The sequence below is a fragment of the Abramis brama genome, assembly GCF_963993115.1.
Source record: "Abramis brama genome assembly, chromosome: 1".
Lineage (NCBI taxonomy): Eukaryota > Metazoa > Chordata > Actinopteri > Cypriniformes > Leuciscidae > Abramis > Abramis brama.
Window position 1 is genome coordinate 8,900,000 of NC_139963.1, and position 19,698 is coordinate 8,919,697.

General features: G+C 44.8%; 1 protein-coding gene across 1 annotated transcript; it reads right to left on the reverse strand.

Annotated features, from left to right (window-relative positions):
* Positions 1-8,951: 8,951 nt before the first annotated feature.
* Positions 8,952-19,395, reverse strand: LOC311083773 (galectin-3-binding protein A-like). Its single transcript, XM_084115526.1, has 5 exons — positions 19,230-19,395; positions 16,821-17,024; positions 16,602-16,733; positions 13,532-13,793; positions 8,952-10,217 (listed from the first exon to the last, which is right to left on the reverse strand). Exons 1-5 carry the CDS (start codon positions 19,288-19,290, stop codon positions 9,182-9,184), a joined length of 1,695 nt encoding a protein of 564 aa, XP_083971652.1. The 5' UTR covers positions 19,291-19,395; the 3' UTR covers positions 8,952-9,181.
* Positions 19,396-19,698: the final 303 nt, after the last annotated feature.

Below are 19,698 nucleotides of genomic sequence, written 5' to 3' on the forward strand. Positions count from 1 at the left end.
GGGAGGAGTTCGGTGAGGCCATGGAGAAGGACTATCGGCTGGCCTCGAAGAGATTCTGGCAAACCGTCCGGCGCCTCAGGAAAGAGAAGCAGTGCCCTACCAACGCTGTTTACAGTGGAGGAGGGCAGCTGTTGACCTCGACTGGGGATATCACCGGACGGTGGAAGGAATACTTCGAGGATCTCCTCAATCCCGCCGTCATGTCTTCCATTGAGGAAGCAGAGGCTGAGGGCTTGGAGGCGGACCCGTCCATCACCCAAGCTGAAGTCACCGAGGTAGTCAAGAAACTCCTCGGTGGCAAGGCACCGGGGGTGGATGAGATCCGCCCTGAGTACCTCAAGTCTCTGGATGTTGTGGGGCTGTCTTGGCTGACACGCCTCTGCAGCATCGCGTGGCGGTCGGGGACAGTGCCCTTGGATTGGCAGACCGGGGTGGTGGTCCCTCTTTTCAAGAAGGGGGACCGGAGGGTGTGCTCCAACTATAGGGGGATCACACTTCTCAGCCTCCCTGGGAAAGTCTATGCCAGGGTACTGGAGAGGAGAATCCGGCCGATAGTAGAACCTCGGATTCAGGAGGAACAGTGTGGTTTTCGTCCCGGTCGTGGAACACTGGACCAGCTCTATACCCTCCACAGGGTGCTGGAGGGCTCATGGGAGTTTGCCCAACCAATCCACATGTGTTTTGTGGATTTGGAGAAGGCATTCGACTGTGTCCCTCGTGGCATCTTGTGGAGGGTGCTCTGGGAGTATGGGGTCCGGGGCCCTTTGCTAAGGGCTATCCGGTCCCTGTACGACCGGAGTAGGAGCTTGGTTCGTATTGCCAGCAGTAAGTCAGACTTGTTCCCGGTGCGTGTTGGACTCCGGCAGGGCTGCCCTTTGTCGCCGGTTCTGTTCATAATTTTTATGGACAGAATTTCTAGGCGCAGCCAGGGGCCGGAGGGGGTCAGGTTTGGGGACCACACGATTTCATCTCTGCTCTTTGCGGATGATGTGGTCGTGTTGGCCTCATCAAACCAGGACCTCCAGCATGCACTGGGACGGTTTGCAGCCGAGTGTGAAGCGGCTGGGATGAGAATCAGCACCTCCAAATCCGAGGCCATGGTCCTCAGTCGGAAAAGGGTGGCTTGCCCGCTTCAGGTTGGTGGAGAGTTCCTGCCTCAAGTGGAGGAGTTCAAGTATCTCGGGGTCTTGTTCACGAGTGAGGGAAGGATGGAACGGGAGATTGACAGACGGATCGGTGCAGCTTCTGCAGTAATGCGGTCGCTGTACCGGTCTGTCGTGGTGAAGAAGGAGCTGAGCCGCAAGGCGAAGCTCTCGATTTACCGGTCAATCTACGTTCCTACTCTCACCTATGGTCATGAGCTTTGGGTCATGACCGAAAGGACAAGATCCCGGATACAAGCGGCCGAAATGAGCTTTCTCCGCAGGGTGGCTGGGCGCTCCCTTAGAGATAGGGTGAGAAGCTCGGTCACTCGGGAGGAGCTCAGAGTAGAGCCGCTGCTCCTCCACATTGAGAGGGGTCAGTTGAGGTGGCTCGGGCATCTTTTCCGGATGCCTCCTGGACGCCTTCCTGGGAAGGTGTTCCGGGCATGTCCCACCGGGAGGAGACCCCGGGGAAGACCTAGGACACGCTGGAGAGACTATGTCTCCCGGCTGGCCTGGGAACGCCTCGGTGTCCCCCCGGAAGAGCTGGAGGAAGTGTCGAGGGAGAGGGAAGTCTGGGCATCCCTGCTTAGACTGCTGCCCCCGCGACCCGGCCCCGGATAAGCGGTAGAAGATGGATGGATGGATGGATGTGATACAAGGCACAAAATCATATTTCACATTCACTACATACACTCATGGCAAAATGACCATTAAAGCATTCACTTTACTCTGTCTAAGGCAACAGAAGGGGAAAAAGAAACCCTTTATACTAGATGTGGCTACTTTTAAATGCCATCATTGGTTAAAGATTACTTTTGGCCATGATTTATATTTTACTATATAAAATATTGCTCTGGGACAAGGACATTTTTATAAAAAAAATTATCCCCTGATACTTAAATGAAGTTATTCTGCACATAGTGAGCTGATAAAGTATAGCTGTGACTGGTTATTTCATTCTCCAAATGAAGAACAAAGCAGTATCTTATTCAAAGACCAAAAGCGCCCTCAAGAACAGAATTGTGCAACTGTGATGCGAGTGTGAATGTATCATGTCACTGATGTGAGGCGTCTCATTGTATTTCAACAGACTGCATGGTAAGACACAGTACAAGTTCTAACACAATAACTAGTTACTTAATCTATTTCTCAGACCAGCCTCATCAAAACAATATGAGTCATTATAATGGTAAAACTTTTGTTTTTAATGTCTCAACAAAAGCTCTTTTGAATCTAAACGTGTATTCATATTTCCTCTACAAAATGTGTCATGGTGTACTCTACATCCTTCATGTCTAACATTTAATTATAATAACTATGTGTCCTGCTACGGGAAATCTGCTTGCTTAGTCACAAGACCAGTAAAACACATGTGATGCTGCTCATTTGTTAACTACAGTAAACTAGTCCAGACCTGACTTCTATCAGACATGTTTACAAGAGTTGTATCGGTATTTTTATGATCAGAGGGAATATGTTTACGGTAAATTACTTTATTGAGTTTGATATCAAATATATTTTAATGGCTTTCTTACTACCTAGCCAACATTTCCATGTAGGCTCCATGTGGGTTTGTGATGGGCTGTCACTTGGGCCCTGTATGGGCAACCCAAATGGGGCCCATAGAAATGTGTCCATTGGCTCCACACGGGCATGTTAGCCCATAGGGGCACATGATGTGTCCATAGTGGGCTCTAATAGGGGCCGTTTAGATGTTCATTATATGGGCTCACTTGGGTCACAAATGGGTGTAAATAATGGGGCAGAGGTGGGCTGCACACAAAAACCATATGGGACCCACAAATGTCCCAATTATGTGTTTTATATATGTTTTTTTGGATGTTTTTCATTTTCACCATCCAGAGATTTATAGAATTCACGAATCATGTTCATGGATGAGGTAATAAGTACATTTTTGCATTACCAGTACGTTTGATCGCACTATTTTCTGTCATCGTAATGAATTAGCTGCAAGGAACATGAAATATATTAGCCTGTTACTGATATGTGACTATTTGTCAAATTATTTGGTGGGTTGCACAATTTTACATGTTTAAAACAATCGTACTAAAAGTAAATTTGAACGAACCCACTGTATTTGCAGTTAATGGCTAAATATTCTTTTTGCAACACATAAATTTTGCTTTTGAATTATTATTTCAACATTATGAATAAAAATGCTGCCCTCAAATGTTAATCTGGAGCCTTGCAACTTAAAATAAAACTGCATATTGTAATTTCTGTAAGTTAAGTTTATTTATTACCAAGGCATTTGTTAGTAATAAACTTAAAATGAGGGAAAATGTGAATAATTGCACTGCAGGTTGATTTAAGGTATGCCCTAAATGTTCTGCCTGTGCGCCTAAAGTTTTCAAAAATCTGGAGCCCTGTACATGGCCTCTCACCACCAGAGGTCACCATCACCTGAGTACTAACTCTTTGGACTTCATTTCCCATACCCTGTACCTGTGGCTGATTTCACTCACAGGTGTTTTCCATTGACTCTGAACTATTTAAACTGTTCTCCCAGCTTCCTCATTGCGAAGTCTTGTCTTGCAAACATTTCCGAGCGTTTATTCCGTGTGTGATTTCACGTGTATGACCTGGACTGGTTACTCTGATTCTTTGCCGCCTGCCTATTCTGATTCCATCTGCCATGTCATTTGATTATCCTGTGTGTTTGCCGCCTGCCCTGATCTTCAGCCTGAACTCTGACTTTGATTCTGCCTTATCTACATTGTGTTTAAAGCCCGTGATTGAACTCTGCCTGTCTGACTTGCATTCTGTTTTAATAAAGCTGCATATGGATCCTCACGACACTGACTCCTCGTTACAGTACATGACAGTAGGCTACACCAGTGGGAATACTTCAAACATGTCAACTCATTTATGTTGACATCACCCCAGTGTGTCAATAGGGATGTCCCGCGTGACGTCACGCCATTTGGAGCAGCCATTTTGACGGTATAGAAAATCCTAAACCGCTGGTCATAATACAGGTCGTCGTGAAATATTCACCAGAGAATGTCTAATATGGCTCTGTATTCACCTATTTTTCTATCATGCCCGAGCGATGCTGTGATACCTGTCACGATCGGTTCAAAAAACAAAACTGAGGACTCAATTGCAGAAAAATAGGAATTTAATAAAGGAAAAGGCAAAAATACAAGAACAAAACAAAACTCCCACGCGGGGGAAACCACTAGAATATATTAACAAACTTAAACACTGGAAACAAAACACAAGAACATTAGACAACGTAACAGCACAGTACAACAGACACAAGGAGACTAAATAGGGAGGCAAACAAAAGAAGGTAACGATGACAACAGGTGGAATTAATTAAACCCATAACAAGATAACAAGAAGGGCGGGGCTAACAATGAACACGAGCACATGGCTCAACATAACAAACACCCAAGTGCAAAACAAGACAGGACAAACTTGTGACATAACCCCCTCTTTAAGGAGCGGCTACCAGACGCTCCACTAGGACAGGAGGGACAGACCAGGGCGGGACGGGAGGGACAGACCAGGGCGGGACGGGAGGGACAGACCAGGGCGGGACGGGAGGGACAGACCAGGGCGGGACGGGAGGGACAGACCAGGGCGGGACGGGAGGGACAGACCAGGGCGGGACGGGAGGGACAGACCAGGGGCGGGACGGGAGGGACAGACCAGGGGCGGGACGGGAGGGACAGACCAGGGGCGGGACGGGAGGGACAGACCAGGGCGGGACGGGGGGAACAGACCAGACTGCCCATCAGGCGGCCAGGGTGGAGACTTTCCCTCGAGCGGCCAGAGTGGAGACTTTCCCTCGAGCGGCCAGGGCGGAGATCCTCCCTCGGGCGGCCAGGGCGGAGCAGATTGTCCATCGGGTGGCCAGGGTGGAGACTTTCCCTCGGGCGGCCAGGGCGGAGACCTTCCCTCGGGCGGCCAGGGCGGAGCAGATTGTCCATCGGGCGGCCAGGGCGGAGCAGATTGTCCATCGGGCGGCCAGGGCGGAGACTCTCCCTCGGGCGGCCAGGGCGGAGACTCTCCCTCGGGCGGCCAGGGCGGAGACGACCCCTCGGGCGGCCATGGTTCAGGAACTCGAACTGGCACCACCGGCTTGGGCACTGGAACTGGCACTGGAACTGGCACCACCGGCTCAGGCACTGGAACTGGCACCAACGGCTCAGGCACTGGAACTGGCACCAACGGCTCAGGCACTGGAACTGGCACCAACGGCTCAGGCACTGGAACTGGAACTGGCACTAGAACTGGCACCACCGGCTCAGGCACTGGAACTGGCACCACCGGCTCAGGCACTGGAACTGGCACCAGCACTGGCACCACCGGCTCAGGCACTGGAACTGGCACCAACGGCTCAGGCACTGGAACTGGCACTGGAACTGGCACCACCAACTCGGGCACTGGAACTGGCACCCCCGGCTCGGGCACTGGAACTGGCACCACCGGCTCAGGCACTGGAGCTGGCACTGGAACTGGCCCTGGAACTGGCACCACCAACTCAGGCACTGGAACTGGCACCACCGGCTCAGGCACTGGAACTGGCACCACCGGCTCAGGCACTGGAACTGGCACCACCGGCTCCGGCTCAGGAACAGACACCACCGGCTCCGGCTCAGGAACAGACACCACCGGCTCCGGCTCAGGAACAGACACCACCGGCTCCGGCTCAGGAACAGACACCACCGGCTCCGGCTCAGGAACAGACACCACCGGCTCCGGCTCAGGAACAGACACCACCGGCTCCGGCTCAGGAACAGACACCACCGGCTCCGGCTCAGGAACAGACACCACCGGCTCCGGCTCAGGAACAGACACCACCGGCTCAGGAACAGACTCTGACTGGGAAAACGTGACTTGAACAGTCTCTGGCTGGGCAGACGTGACGTGAACAGTCTCTGGCTGGGCAGACGTGACGTGAACAGTCTCTGGCTGGGCAGACGTGACGTGAACAGTCTCTGGCTGGGCAGACGTGACGTGAACAGTCTCTGGCTGGGCAGACGTGACGTGAACCTTCCCGGGAATCTCCAGGATCTTAAACAGCGTTGAAAAATACTCCAACAATGTTTCAGCAGGCGTCTTGTCAGGAGATACAGGCTCTGTAGCAACCATTTTGCCAGGTGACACAGGCTCGGCAGACGTGACGTGAACATTCTCTGTCTGGGCAGACTCGACGTGAATGGTCTCTGGCTGGGCAGACGTGAACAGTCTCTGGCTGGACGTGAACAGCCTCTGGCTGGACAGACGCAACGTGAACCGTTACGGAGGGAGCCTTTCTCCTCCTCCTGTGTTTAGGAGTCCCCGAACTCTGGACCACTGATACTGGAATCACTGGCGCTGGAGTCACCGGCGTTGGAATCATGGGAACATGTGAAGAAAAACGCTCGGGGTTGAACCTTGCCGGTCCTTGGTCAGGAAATGACCAAACTGGAGAATGCTGTCGGTGCCCACCTGTCGTATCTCCTCCCCTGCGTCCTCCACGAATTCCTCTAAATATGACCAGCCGAGTCCCTCTAAAAGATTCTCTGTCCCATGTTGTGAGTAAGGGTCTGCGAGAATCCATTCTGCTGAGTCCTCAAAAAATGGCTGTTACGTTCTGTCACGATCGGTTCAAAAAACAAAACTGAGGACTCAATTGCAGAAAAATAGGAATTTAATAAAGGAAAAGGCAAAAATACAAGAACAAAACAAAACTCCCACGCGGGGGAAACCACTAGAATATATTAACAAACTTAAACACTGGAAACAAAACACAAGAACATTAGACAACGTAACAGCACAGTACAACAGACACAAGGAGACTAAATAGGGAGGCAAACAAAAGAAGGTAACGATGACAACAGGTGGAATTAATTAAACCCATAACAAGATAACAAGAAGGGCGGGGCTAACAATGAACACGAGCACATGGCTCAACATAACAAACACCCAAGTGCAAAACAAGACAGGACAAACTTGTGACAATACCGATAGCCTGCTAAGCTTGTGTATGCTTTTAATGAAGCTCCGGTGTAGCGTGATGGGAAGTGAATAAGGTAACTTAGCTGTAAATGTCACCGAACTCAATGTCAGGAAGTTTTTCTACACATTTAATGTCTGTAAAAAGAACTTGTGGTGCTTCATAAGGATCTATGATTACTAATTCCTTTATCTTCCTCTTGTATTTTTCTTTTTGTGATGACATGACGTGAAGAGTTAGCTGACGGCCGCTGTGCTAATAATAGATAATGGTCAGTGTTCGTCTAAACCAGTGACTGTGACGCTGAAGTGTGTGAGAACAAATGAATAACATCAGTGTTATTCCACGAATGAACCACGAACATTTATTTATTTGAATTAAATATTTAAATTTTAATCATTCTGTGTCATTTTTCAATGTCAATCTTTTCATTATTTACATGTTTATGCCCAAAATGCTATAATATTCAAAGTAGTTGACTGTCATTCTCCTCTAACGTTACCCTGTGTACATTATTGATTAAATAGCCTAACGTTAGCCTATTTAACATTGTTACTAGGCACGATCGCGAGCATTCATTCAACTATTTTACAAGACTGGAATAAACACCAGCACACACAAGCAATCTTTATAGTCAATTTAATTAAAAAATGTAAACCCAACAGGTAAGAAATGTCAGAAAGAGAAGAAAAAAAAACTGTTAATGGGAAGACGAGCATATGACTGCTGCAGCTTAGTGGATAAATATATTTAGCCTATTTATTATTCAGAATGCACAGTTGGAAAGAAAATATATTTATAGGAACATTACAGCAGGCTCAAGATAATTAATACAGTGACCATTATATACTATTATATTATTTTAATCAATTCGCAGCCATAAAACATGTGATAATCCGCATTCTCATGTATGTAGGTGCGCTGAAGTATTCCGTCAAAATGGCTGACACGCGGCTAGAGGTCACGTGACTGGGAGATCCCTATAACTGGAATGAAAACAAGGAGAGAAACACATGCTACAAACTATCCCCGCAGCATTTAGTGGACACTCTCATCTTTCTTAAAAAAAAAAAAAAAAAAATTAAAAATTGAGTGAAAGCACACTAAGTTCCATATAAAAACAAAACAAATATTTTCTTTGTATTTGTTTATAACTACTACACTAAGAAGACACCCCAGAAGATTGGTCTTCATTGTTTAAAGTAAAAAAAAGTTAATACTTTATGATGTTATTTTTAATAAATAAAAATTATTTAAAAATCAAGAAAATTTCTCTGGCATTTCTTTTTGCTGTATCGAAAACGTACCGAACTGTGACACCACTGTGTCGTATCGAACCGAACCATGAATTTAGTGAACCGCTACATCCCTATATAAATATCTGTAACCGCAGACCAATCAGAGTGCCTGTGATGACACCTGTCCACCGTCTAAAGTGCCTACAGTGGGCACGTGAGCATCAGAACTGGACCTTGGAGCAGTGGAAGAGGATTGCTATTCTTTTACATCACATGGACGGAAGTGTACATGTGTTACCTGGGAGGTGGTACCAGGATGCACTGTGGGATGACATGCAATGTTCTGCTGGAAAACCGTGGTTCCGGACATTCATGTGGACTTGAATTTGACACGTGCCACCTAACTAAACATTGTTACAGACCAGGTACAACACTTTAGTACACTGGTGTTCCCTGGTGGCTCATAAAGATGATTGAGCTTAATCGGATTTACCACTTTACCAGCTTATGATACCAGCTAACCAACAGTATAACAGGATATAATAAGAAAACTGCAAAATAAATTATGAACATTTTTTTATTATTTTTTTTTTTATTATGCATCTTTAAACAATCAAACATTATTAATGTCTAACAATAATCATTACATGAAATAATCAAAATGGTTAAATGAAAACCCTTCACTTATTTTTTAAATGATCATAAACTGACAGTGAACATTATAAATGAAGATTAATGATTCATTTGAAGATTCATTTGATTGATTTTAGTTAACAGAGCCAAACTAAAACAGTGGCAGAAAATGACCTGATGTCAACAGTGCGCAATCAGATATACTCTGGACTCACAACAAATCTAAAACTGTAGTCATCAGGACAGGGGTTAGGCAGGCCCATACTGCTGTTATCTGGAATCACTGCCATGTCATTTTTGAAGTCTTGGACATGAAAGACATTGTTTTGATTCTTACAGGTGAGAATCAATCTGTTGCTGAAGCGAATGGTGTTAGTGTAACTGTACTGATTACCATTTGCGAGGAGCCTTGCAACAGGAACAGAATTACATGAAACACCGTAGTTAGAGCATTCCTGAACACTAAGAAAAACTTGGGCTTGCCACTGGACCGTGTTCTCTTTGTAAAGAGCACTAGGGTGTGCAGGAGTGGAGAAGGTTTGGATTCTGTTATTTTGGCCATAGTTGTAGTAATAGTACGGGTAATTGTTGGTTGTGTCATTGATAAATACACTCCACTCATCAGAAGTGTAGATTCTGGGCAGATAATCATTACTCATGTTGTCCATTTTAGTCCTGATCTTAGAGAAAGGCAGAGCATTGAACTGAAAACCTCTGAGCAGACCAGTTAGGTACAGTTTCTCATGATTCTGATGGAGAACACTTGAGGAAAACTGCATTTCATACAATTTATCCACTGGGATCATGAGGAAGCGGATGTGATTCAGGAGGCTGGCCTGTTGTTCTGAACTAACTTGATCACTTTTGTCTTGGATCCATCTCTCCAGAGCTTCAAGAAGAAAAGCTTCATCCTTCACAACCAGGTCTGAGCGCTGCAGCAGAGCGTCCATCATGTGAAAGGAGATGGTGCTCCACAGCGGAGAGCTTATGAGGAACTCACAGTTCCAGGAGAGATACTGAAGGACATTCTCCTGCAGAACAAGGTCACCTGTGCGGACGCCATACTCGTACATCGATAGCTGTGTCCGGAAGGTGTTGTCTTCTGGAATGAGTGAAGTGAAGAGCCTGCCAACATCCTCCATAAGCGTCTTCGCTCCGAAGATAAATGACAGATGATGGAGACATTGAGCCGAGGTGATGGAAATATCAATTTCACGTGTGTACAAATACCTGAGAAAAAACAGATATTATTAGTTTCTATGTACAGTGTCATTAGTGCTAAAAGGGGTCATCCTCAGAAAATTGTGTTATTTGGGCCAAAAAATAAAGAATTCACGATTTGTATTATTTTGTTGAAAAGGTTACTGCAAAATTTACAAAATCTTATTTTCCCACCTCTTCCAACATAGGGCAACCTATCTCCACCTGTGATCAAATATGGGGCTTTCAGTAGACCAACAAAAAATTTACAGCCATGTCCGACCCTAATATTTACAGGGCCAAGGAGAATTTTTTTTATGGATGCCTCCACATCCCCCAGAACTAAATGAGCTATTTATTGTTGCTATACCTAATGCTAAAGTACTATTATTTCAACCTTGTCATAGTAAGATTATAATTTATATAAATTGTCACAGTCAACAAAAAGAAGAAAAAAAAAATACTCAGAAGAAAAACAAAGAACAAAATCAATAATCCATTAAATTTTCTTTCGAAATTATATTGTTTTGCTTAGGTAGACGGAAACATTATTTTCACTGACTTATCACTGACTGTAAAGCCGCTTTGAAACAATCTGTATTATATAAAGTGCTAAAATAAAATGCTAATATAAATAAAGGTGATATGACTTGATTTGACTTGAGAGAAAGGGCCCAATTAGGTATCAGCCACCCCGCCGAATGAAGAAGAAGGGGAGTAAAAATTTCATGGGGAGTAAGATTTCCATACAACACCAGCAACACCGTGTGGAACTGGCAAGTGGTTGTAGCTGGTGGCTACAATATAGCTGTGTAAAACTTAAAAACAGTCTATCTAAAGGTTTGAATACACTACATGGAAAAAGTCTCAGGTTACGATTGTAATCCTTGTTCCCTGAGAAGGGAGCAAGAAGCTTTACAAAGGTTACAAGGATGCTTTGGGAACGTCTCTGCGTGATTGTGTCTGAAGTGTGTGAACTCAGTCCATTGGCATGACGGAGCATCACAGGCGGGGTAACGTCAGGAGCAGGAAGCTATAAAGCGCACCCAGCTTCTAATAGGCCGAAGCAAGTAGATCACAGAGACGCTGGGAGTATGGCAGCAAAACGCAATGTCTCGTTCACTTTTCAGGAAACAAGGGTTACAGTCGTAACCTGAGACGTTCCCTTTTGTTCCGCACCATGAAGTGAAAACCCTCCACTTCAATGCATACAATTTTCTTGTGGAGGGATATCTGGAGTGAAGTATGGTCTCAATAACCTCAGTTGAGAGACCTGAGTCTATAGCCGCTTTCCGACCGGAGGAACCTTTTCACAGTTCCTAGAACTATTGGCTAAAGTACCCGGATGTCGGCGTGTTCGCACCGCAGGAACTAGGAACGATTTTAGTTCTAGGAACTCCATTTGTAGGAACTAATTTGGGTCCTACTTCAGAGTAGGGTCTAAACCAGCACTATAGGAACTATCCGTGACGTTAGTGTACGCTGATTGACCGAACGCACGCGGAACATCAGCACCCGCCATTTTTAAAACAGCTAGAATGTAAACACACAGATTATAGCCTATATATTTACTCCATAAACTATACAAACATGGAAAACAGTGATAGATGGGTCTCTAAACCTTTATGCTGAAGAGAAAATCCAACGCAACTTTGAGGGGACCAAGCCAAACATGATTATGTTTATCTGCCCAGCTAGCAACACTGGACATCAACCACACGGCATAGGCTAATAACCTTTTTTCATATACTGTCTACTTTCTATAACAGTTCTATCTAATAAGATATTAAACAGTACTGTTAGACAGATTGCTAACTAATAAACACAGAGAATGCGAGCATTATTTGCTCTGGCGTTCTCAGCGCCGCCAAAATAAAGGTCCGTCGCGCCGTCAAAATAAAAGTCACCGTGCTTGCGTCACTCCCTTACCCCTCCTACCAGTTCCTATGGCCACTTGGCCAGTGCGAACGCAAACAGCAAAACCGAGTTTGGGGGAGAGTAGTTCTTAGAACTGTTTAGAAGTGGACAGTTCCTAGAACTAAGTTCCTATAACTACTTGGTCGGAAAGCGGCTTATGAGTTGGTCCCCCTCAGAGGCCAAACCCACAGGTTCCATAAGTCTGGGCGGGGGTGAAGAATCGTGCCTCCTGCCTGAGACAGAAGTTCCCTCCTGACCGGAATCTCCAAGGGAGAGTCGTCGAGGAGGAACACTGGGTCTGAGAACCACCCTTTGTTTGGCCAGTACAGACTTTTACAGTCTCAGCGGACCCTCTCCAGAACTCCGGGAAACAGAGCAATCAGAGGAAAAGCGCAAACATCCTGAGACGCAAGCAGATCCACTTCCGCTTGGCCATACACTCCTCATATGAGCTCCACCACCTCTGGGTGAAGTCTCCATTCCCCGGCCCTCAGTCCCTGTCTCGACAGGATGTCTGCTCCTAAGCTTTGGTACCCTGGAATGTACATCTAATGGTACATCTGTCATGAACATGACGCGATGACAATGAGCTCCTAACACGGGACCTTGGGACAAGAACCAAGGCTTCCTCCATATACCAAGGTGTGGAGACACCTGCACGTATCCTTGATCATGTGGAGTGGGTTCCCCCTCGGGAGAAAACCCCTTGGAACTGACTCAGATGCACTGACGCAAAGTCAGTGCATTCCTTGTGAGAAGGAATGGGCACCATATAATGAGGTGGGAACCACTTACACTTCTCTTTACGGTCTCGTAAACGCGAGATCGAGCCACTAGATTCTTTATTGCATAAGACTTTCTTCTCTTGAGAACAAGAGTCAACAGGGGCAGAGCTAAAACTATACGATAGTGCATTCCTGCACACGTCGGGAAATGTTATGAATGAATAAATGCTCCCTGTACGTGCATGCTCCTCATAAGCAGGGAATCATTTAAAGTCATTCCAAACACAACAAACTCACAGGGAACCATGTACCTCTTTGCTAGGAGATGCAGGACAAATGAAAACAATAGGTGTTCTAAAATCGGCTCAAAATATCAACCATGTTAGATCTCCTCCGATTGGATGGAATCATAGTCTGAATCTGAAATCTGAAAATCAGAGTATGATGCTAATTATTCTTGGATAAAGTGGTTTTCCTCATAGCGTAAGCTACTGACAAATAAATCAGCTTGCCATCAAGCAGTAATAACTTTCCTAAATACCTTTTATTTCTAAGGTGTGGCTTATTTTTTTTAGATCCACAACCTTAAATATTCCAGTTTATCCCATTCATTGTCTAGACACAACAGGCCACCAAATACACCATTCCAGAGAATCACACAGAATAGACTGAGAAAAAAAAGTGTGGTCTTCTGAAACTTACCTGAAAAAAGTAGGGACATGACGATGGCACGCCTGGCTGACATCCACTGTGAGGTTTCTGGACTCATTTGTTATGTTTAGTTCTGGATAAATCATGAGGATCATACTGTGGGCACAAATAGTCAACTCTGCCTCTTCAATGAGGTCTTGTACATTAATGCTGAAATCACAACCATATCCACTGTCAAACAGAAGACCAAGATCATCAGACAAACCCAGACTGTTATCCACAGAGAACTGACGATCGCTGGTTATGTTTGTACCTGCAAAGAAAATGTATAAAACATATTAAAATGTTCCTCAAGTTCCTGAATCTGATAAAAAGCTGTGGTTAAAGCATGTAAAAAATGATAAAAAAATTCTGTGGAAAACGTCTAAGTTACAAATTTAAACCCTGTTCCCTGAAGGAGGGAATTGAGACGTTACGTCAGACGCGAACTGACAAATTGGGATCTCACCTGAGAGCCCAATTCCCTTAGAGTGTAAACAAAACAAGCCAATGGACATTAGCGAGCAAATCTTGCCTCGCGAATCACGCCCCGCAAAGCGGCATGAATGGAAGCGCGCTGCAAGTTTTCCACAGAGGAGCCAGGACGGTGTGTTTCAGCCATTCAGCTTTGGTACAGCAATTGTGGCGACGGGACATGACGTCTCCGTTCCCTCCTTCATGGAATGTGGGTTATATTAGTAACCTAGGCATTCCCTATTAGTCAGTCATGTTCGATATTACATCAGACGTGAACTAACAAATTGGGATCTCTAACAAAACGCCACAGATGCTGCCCCTTCCAGTGCCCCGCGTAAGCCGCCTAACCCCCCGCACCTGCTGAGGTGGAGAAAGGTCCAGACTTTAATACAGAGAGAGTGTCCATCACTGTTGTTTCTTCTGACACTGGGAAAGTGTGCCTATTATCACATCCTGCCTGTAGGGAGATTACACATATGGACTGACCGTTAGGGCAGTGCTACATATCTCTTTAGAGATATGGATAGGAAGGTCTCTGTGGTAGATCCAGCCTAGCTAAGTAAATAATGGCAGAGATGGCTCTGCCAAGGGAAAGATGTGAGCTTGCCAACAGGGAAGCTGTTCCATGGAAGAATATACATGTGAGATCACCCGTAGGGGAATCACAAAACATGGGCACCTAGTCTAACACATGGGCTGACCTTCTGGGCATACATACAAGTGCTAAACCTAGTATCAGACTCCTCTGTCAAGACACCGAGCGGGACCCCCCAATTACTAGCTTCTCAGTACATGCTAGGACACAGGCTCTACATGGAGATTGTAAAACTTTCTCAAATGTTTGGGGTGTGGACCAGCTCGCATCTGTCTGTCAGTGAGTCTCCGTGCACCAATGCCCAGGAGGAGGCAATGCTCTGAGTGGAGTGTGTCATCACCCGAAGGGGGGGCATGGCTAGTCTTGAGCCTGATACTCCAAGACTATGGCATCCACTATCCAGTGGGGCAACCTCTGCTTTGAGACAGCCTTTCCCTTCTGCTGGCATTCTTAACAGACAAAGAGCTGGTTTGAGGTCCTGAAGCTCTGTGTGCAGTCCACATACAAAGGCAATGAACGAACATGGTTCATTAAGATGAAAAGCATGACTCTGACCAGACATTTATCCTCTCGGTAAGAAGAACACCAATCAACGAACAGACTCCACTTCAAAGCGTAAGCATGCCTCGTAGAAGGGGCTCAAGCTGAAGTGATCGTGTCTAACACTTCTGGGGTAGCCACCTATGTCCTCTGCATCCTATCCAGATACCACCCATGGAGGTTCCAGAGGTCTGGACGCGGGTCCCATAAAGTGCTCCATCTCTGAGAAAGCAGGTCCTTCCTCAGAGGAATTCACCAGGGAGGGGCTGTCACGAGGAGCACCAGTTCTGGGAACCTCCTCCCTGACTTTGCACAGTGTCTGTGCAAGAAGGCTCACTGGGGGAAACGCATACTTGCGTGTAGGCCCCGAGGCCAGCTGTGTGCCAGCGCATCCTTGCCAAGGGTCCCCTCAGTCAGGGAGTAAAATAACTGGCTGTGGGATGTGTCCAGAGAGGCAAACAGGTCTACCTGTGCGGCTCCGAAGCGTCTCCAGATCAGCTGGACTGCCTGGGACTGGAGTCTCCATTCTCTTGGGAGCATGGGCTGTTGTGGGAGTTCGTCGGCTGCACAATTGAGCTTGCCTGGAATGTGAATGGTGCAAACCGACTTCAGATGCTTCTGACTCCAGACATGCAACGGGAGTGTAGACCAACCTCATGGTTGATGTACACAACAAGTGTTACCTCTGCAACCTTCGTGAAGACCCGAGGCAACAGTGACAGCCCGAAGGAGAGGACCTTGTACTGACATGCCCATCCCTTGAACACAAAGCGTAGAAGTTGTCTGTGTCAAGGGAGAATTGAAGCATGAATGTACACATCCTACAGGTTGATCGCTGAAAACCAATCCTGGGGACAAATGCATTCGAAGATGCATATCTGCATTGACATCTTGAACGGGAGCTTGTGAAGGGCCTGATTCAAGACACAAAGGTCCTAGATTGGCTACAATGAAGTATGGGCTGTAAAACCCTGTCTTCATATCAAATGGAGGGACCGGCTCTATCGCGCCTTTCGCTGGTAGGACTGCGATCTCTGCACGCAGGACAGAAGCATCCTTGTCTACCACTGAGGTGAACCAGACGCCGCTGAACTTGAGAGGACACCGGCCGAACTGAATTGCATAGCTGATTCTGATAGTCCTAATGAGCCCCTCTCGCTGGGAAGCGTTATCCAGGCTTCCAGACGGCGTACAAGCAGGGTCAGAGGGACTACCAACGTACCCACAATGGGGCAGCGTGGTGAAGCACAGGGGCCCGACCTGGAAGGCACAGTGTCCTGGAGTGGGGACAGAGTGTTCTGTGGCTTCACTGGCTTCCCTGGCTTCACAAGGCAGGGGGTGCGTGAGAAGGCATCAGGAGAGATCAGGCGAGAACCCAATTCGTCAGTTTACCTCTGACGTAATGTCGAACATTACTGACTGAAGAGTCTGAAGAGTTGTCATTTTGGTAAAATCTAGCAGATGTCTTACCAGTATCGCAGGTCACTCCAGCATCCTCTGCATGTGTGCAGTCAGTAACACCCCAGCCTTTGAAGCAGCATTCAGACAGTAAGCTCTCTGAGCCTCCACAATTCATGTCATCCAGCCAGACTGGACCAGAGCCTTAAAAGTAAAATAGAACAAATATATGACTATTGTTGTTATCACAATGTGTATCAATCAAATTATCTTCCTCATGTTGCACCATACCTTCACCATATTGTCCTCCAGGCGTAACTGAGATTGCTCCAGGAAAACCCATCTGACGACACACCACTTGTGCTTCAGCCAGGTCCCATCCGTCATCACAAACTGTTCCCCACTGTCCATCATGATAGATCTCCACACGACCAGAAGAAGGCAGACCTCCGACAAGCCTCACTCTGCCCTCTCGCTTAGGCTTTGACTGCTCATCTGCCACAAGCAATACATGTATATATTATATACACTGCCCAGCCAAAAAAACTGGTTCATTATTATGTTGATTATCATCATTATTAAGATTATTATGTTTCTACCATTTTATATGTTTGGGAACAGTTTTCTAACCCCAATTGCAGCAACATAGTATCAGCCCAGATCCAGCCCACATCTGCCCACACCTGGGCAGACACTATGTTGCTGTCTGGGTGATGGAGTGTGTAGCTTTTCATTTCTTAAACAAACATTTAGGAACACACCTATTTGGCATACCGTCTGTTTTATTTACCTGACTAACCCTCAAAATCTGTGTGCCGAACTGCGCGACGTACTGGACAGTTTGAAGAGAATCAATAAGCTACATTGTAGTGAAGCGCAGAGCACAATCGATTTCCTGGGTAGACTATGAAATAACATTTTGAAAAATAAAGCCAGAGATAAAGAGTTTTATATTTATTGCTATCTATCACCATCAGAAATGAATTAAGCCAAATACCTAGATTGTTTTCTATCATATAAAATTTGTAGGCCTATGACATCTTTAAATTTAAATTCTTAAATTTAGTCAATAAAATTTGAGTTTGAAACTTTAGGCTGTTTCAACCAAAAGCATCTTGTGCTGCATAGGTGGCATAGAAAGAGCATCTGAATTTGCTTTTAAATGTATTTACACAATTTAATGCTGCTCAGAGAGGTCAGTAAATGCCTTTTAACAGCAACTGCAAATGCATAATGCAATTTGATTAATTTTATGGTTTAAAGATAACGTTTTGAAACAGAAATATGAAATAAAATACAAGATGAAACAATTAAGAAATATCGATTTCATCTAAGGCGGTGGCTGGGCTTCAGTTATTCTGCTCACTATCATCAAGTGTCTTCAATAATCGAACAATCAACCATCATTTAATCATTTAAGTACCTAATTAATTGATTCAGTGTTACTGGTTGCTCCCATATAACACTAGGTGGTGTTAAAACAAAGCGTCTCGCTGCAGCCTGCGGTGGACATCCAACCTGGCCCACATCTAGTGTGACCGCAGAAGCTACGCCCATGTCCAAATACGGAACATTCTCATTGGCCTGTTTTTTTCCAAACCAGTTCAGTGGAAACTCTGCCCTGCAGCTGATTCTTAAGATGTTATAGGTCATGTCAGTCACAGTACTGATTGCCTACACCAAACACTGAAACATCCGTCACTGTAACATTAAGCCTAAAAAACCCTTTTAATCTAGAACCTATACTGAAACTCACCTAATGTGAGTTGGATGTTCACCGCAGGATGCCCTACTTCGTTAATTTAACACTGGGATACTTTGAGTAGCATAAACATAATTCAATTGAGTGAATGTAACTCATGAAAACATTGTAAACATATTGTCACATATTTTTTCAATACATGAAAAGCGGCAATTGCTTATGTATTATTCAATATTGTAATATGAAGAGTTTAGATGCAAAAGCCTCTAAGTGCCATCTGAAATTTTCTTCTAGAATGATCATTTTTATCAAGCTCATATATTTAAATTCAATAATTTCACTTAAATGGCAATGAAGACTACCTATTGTCATTTAAGTGAAATTACTGAACTTAAATATTCCAGCTTGATAAAAATGATCGTTCTATAAGAAAATTTCAGATGGCACTTAGAGGCTTTTGCATCTGAACTCTTCATATATTAACACAATATATTATTATGTACATTTTTCAATTCATTAAAACAATTTAATTTATCTCTTTCCATAAGGGCAATGCAATTACCTTTGATTTTATTGAAATTTAAAAAATTAAAATAAAATAAAAATCAACATTGATTGCGAGTGCAAAAGTCATGGTGATTCAATGCAATTGCAATGATGCATTAACATTGTTTTAATGGTTGCTTGCTACCTGGGTATTTTGTATACATATATTTATATAAATGGTTCATGAAAATGTGCTCAGAAAGCCCAGAACAAACAAAACAGAGCAATTTGTAAAATGAATAAAACTATATAAAGGACAATATAGGCTGCTTTGCATACCCAATAATTATACAAGATAAATTCTTATATTTATAAATTCTTATATTTGTAAAGTATTTGTAAATTCTTATATGCCGTTTTTGTGTAATATTTATACAGAAAATACAAATGATTACGGTATGAAGGTCATATTGTAATTCAAATTTAAACCAGCGGTATGTTCAGATACTAACCAAACGGAGTCCAGCGCTGTGCTGACACAGGTAGAAACAGCAAGGCCCATACAAGGTACATGTCCAATCGCTTGGTGGAAACTCTTTAAACCAGCAAATTAGGATGGAAAAGATTCATGAAAGACTAACAATTCCTCTTGTATCTCATCTAAATATCTACCAAATCAGGTCAAGCATTGTGAGATAGGTATCACTTACATGTTCTACCACTGTCCAATCAAATTTGAGGACTACCTTAAATTTCATTTCACGAGAAAACAAAACCTGTGGTGTGCAGACAAAACCTGTTTGACTGCATGGCTTTAGGTTTGCCACACACACACACACACACACACACACACACAATCACAATAATACAAAGAGCAGGTTCCCTTATGTAACTATACTGCAAAATATAATGCGATATACTACACAATACATTTCCATATACTGTATGTGGAAACTAGTGCTTATATCTTTCAATTTACTG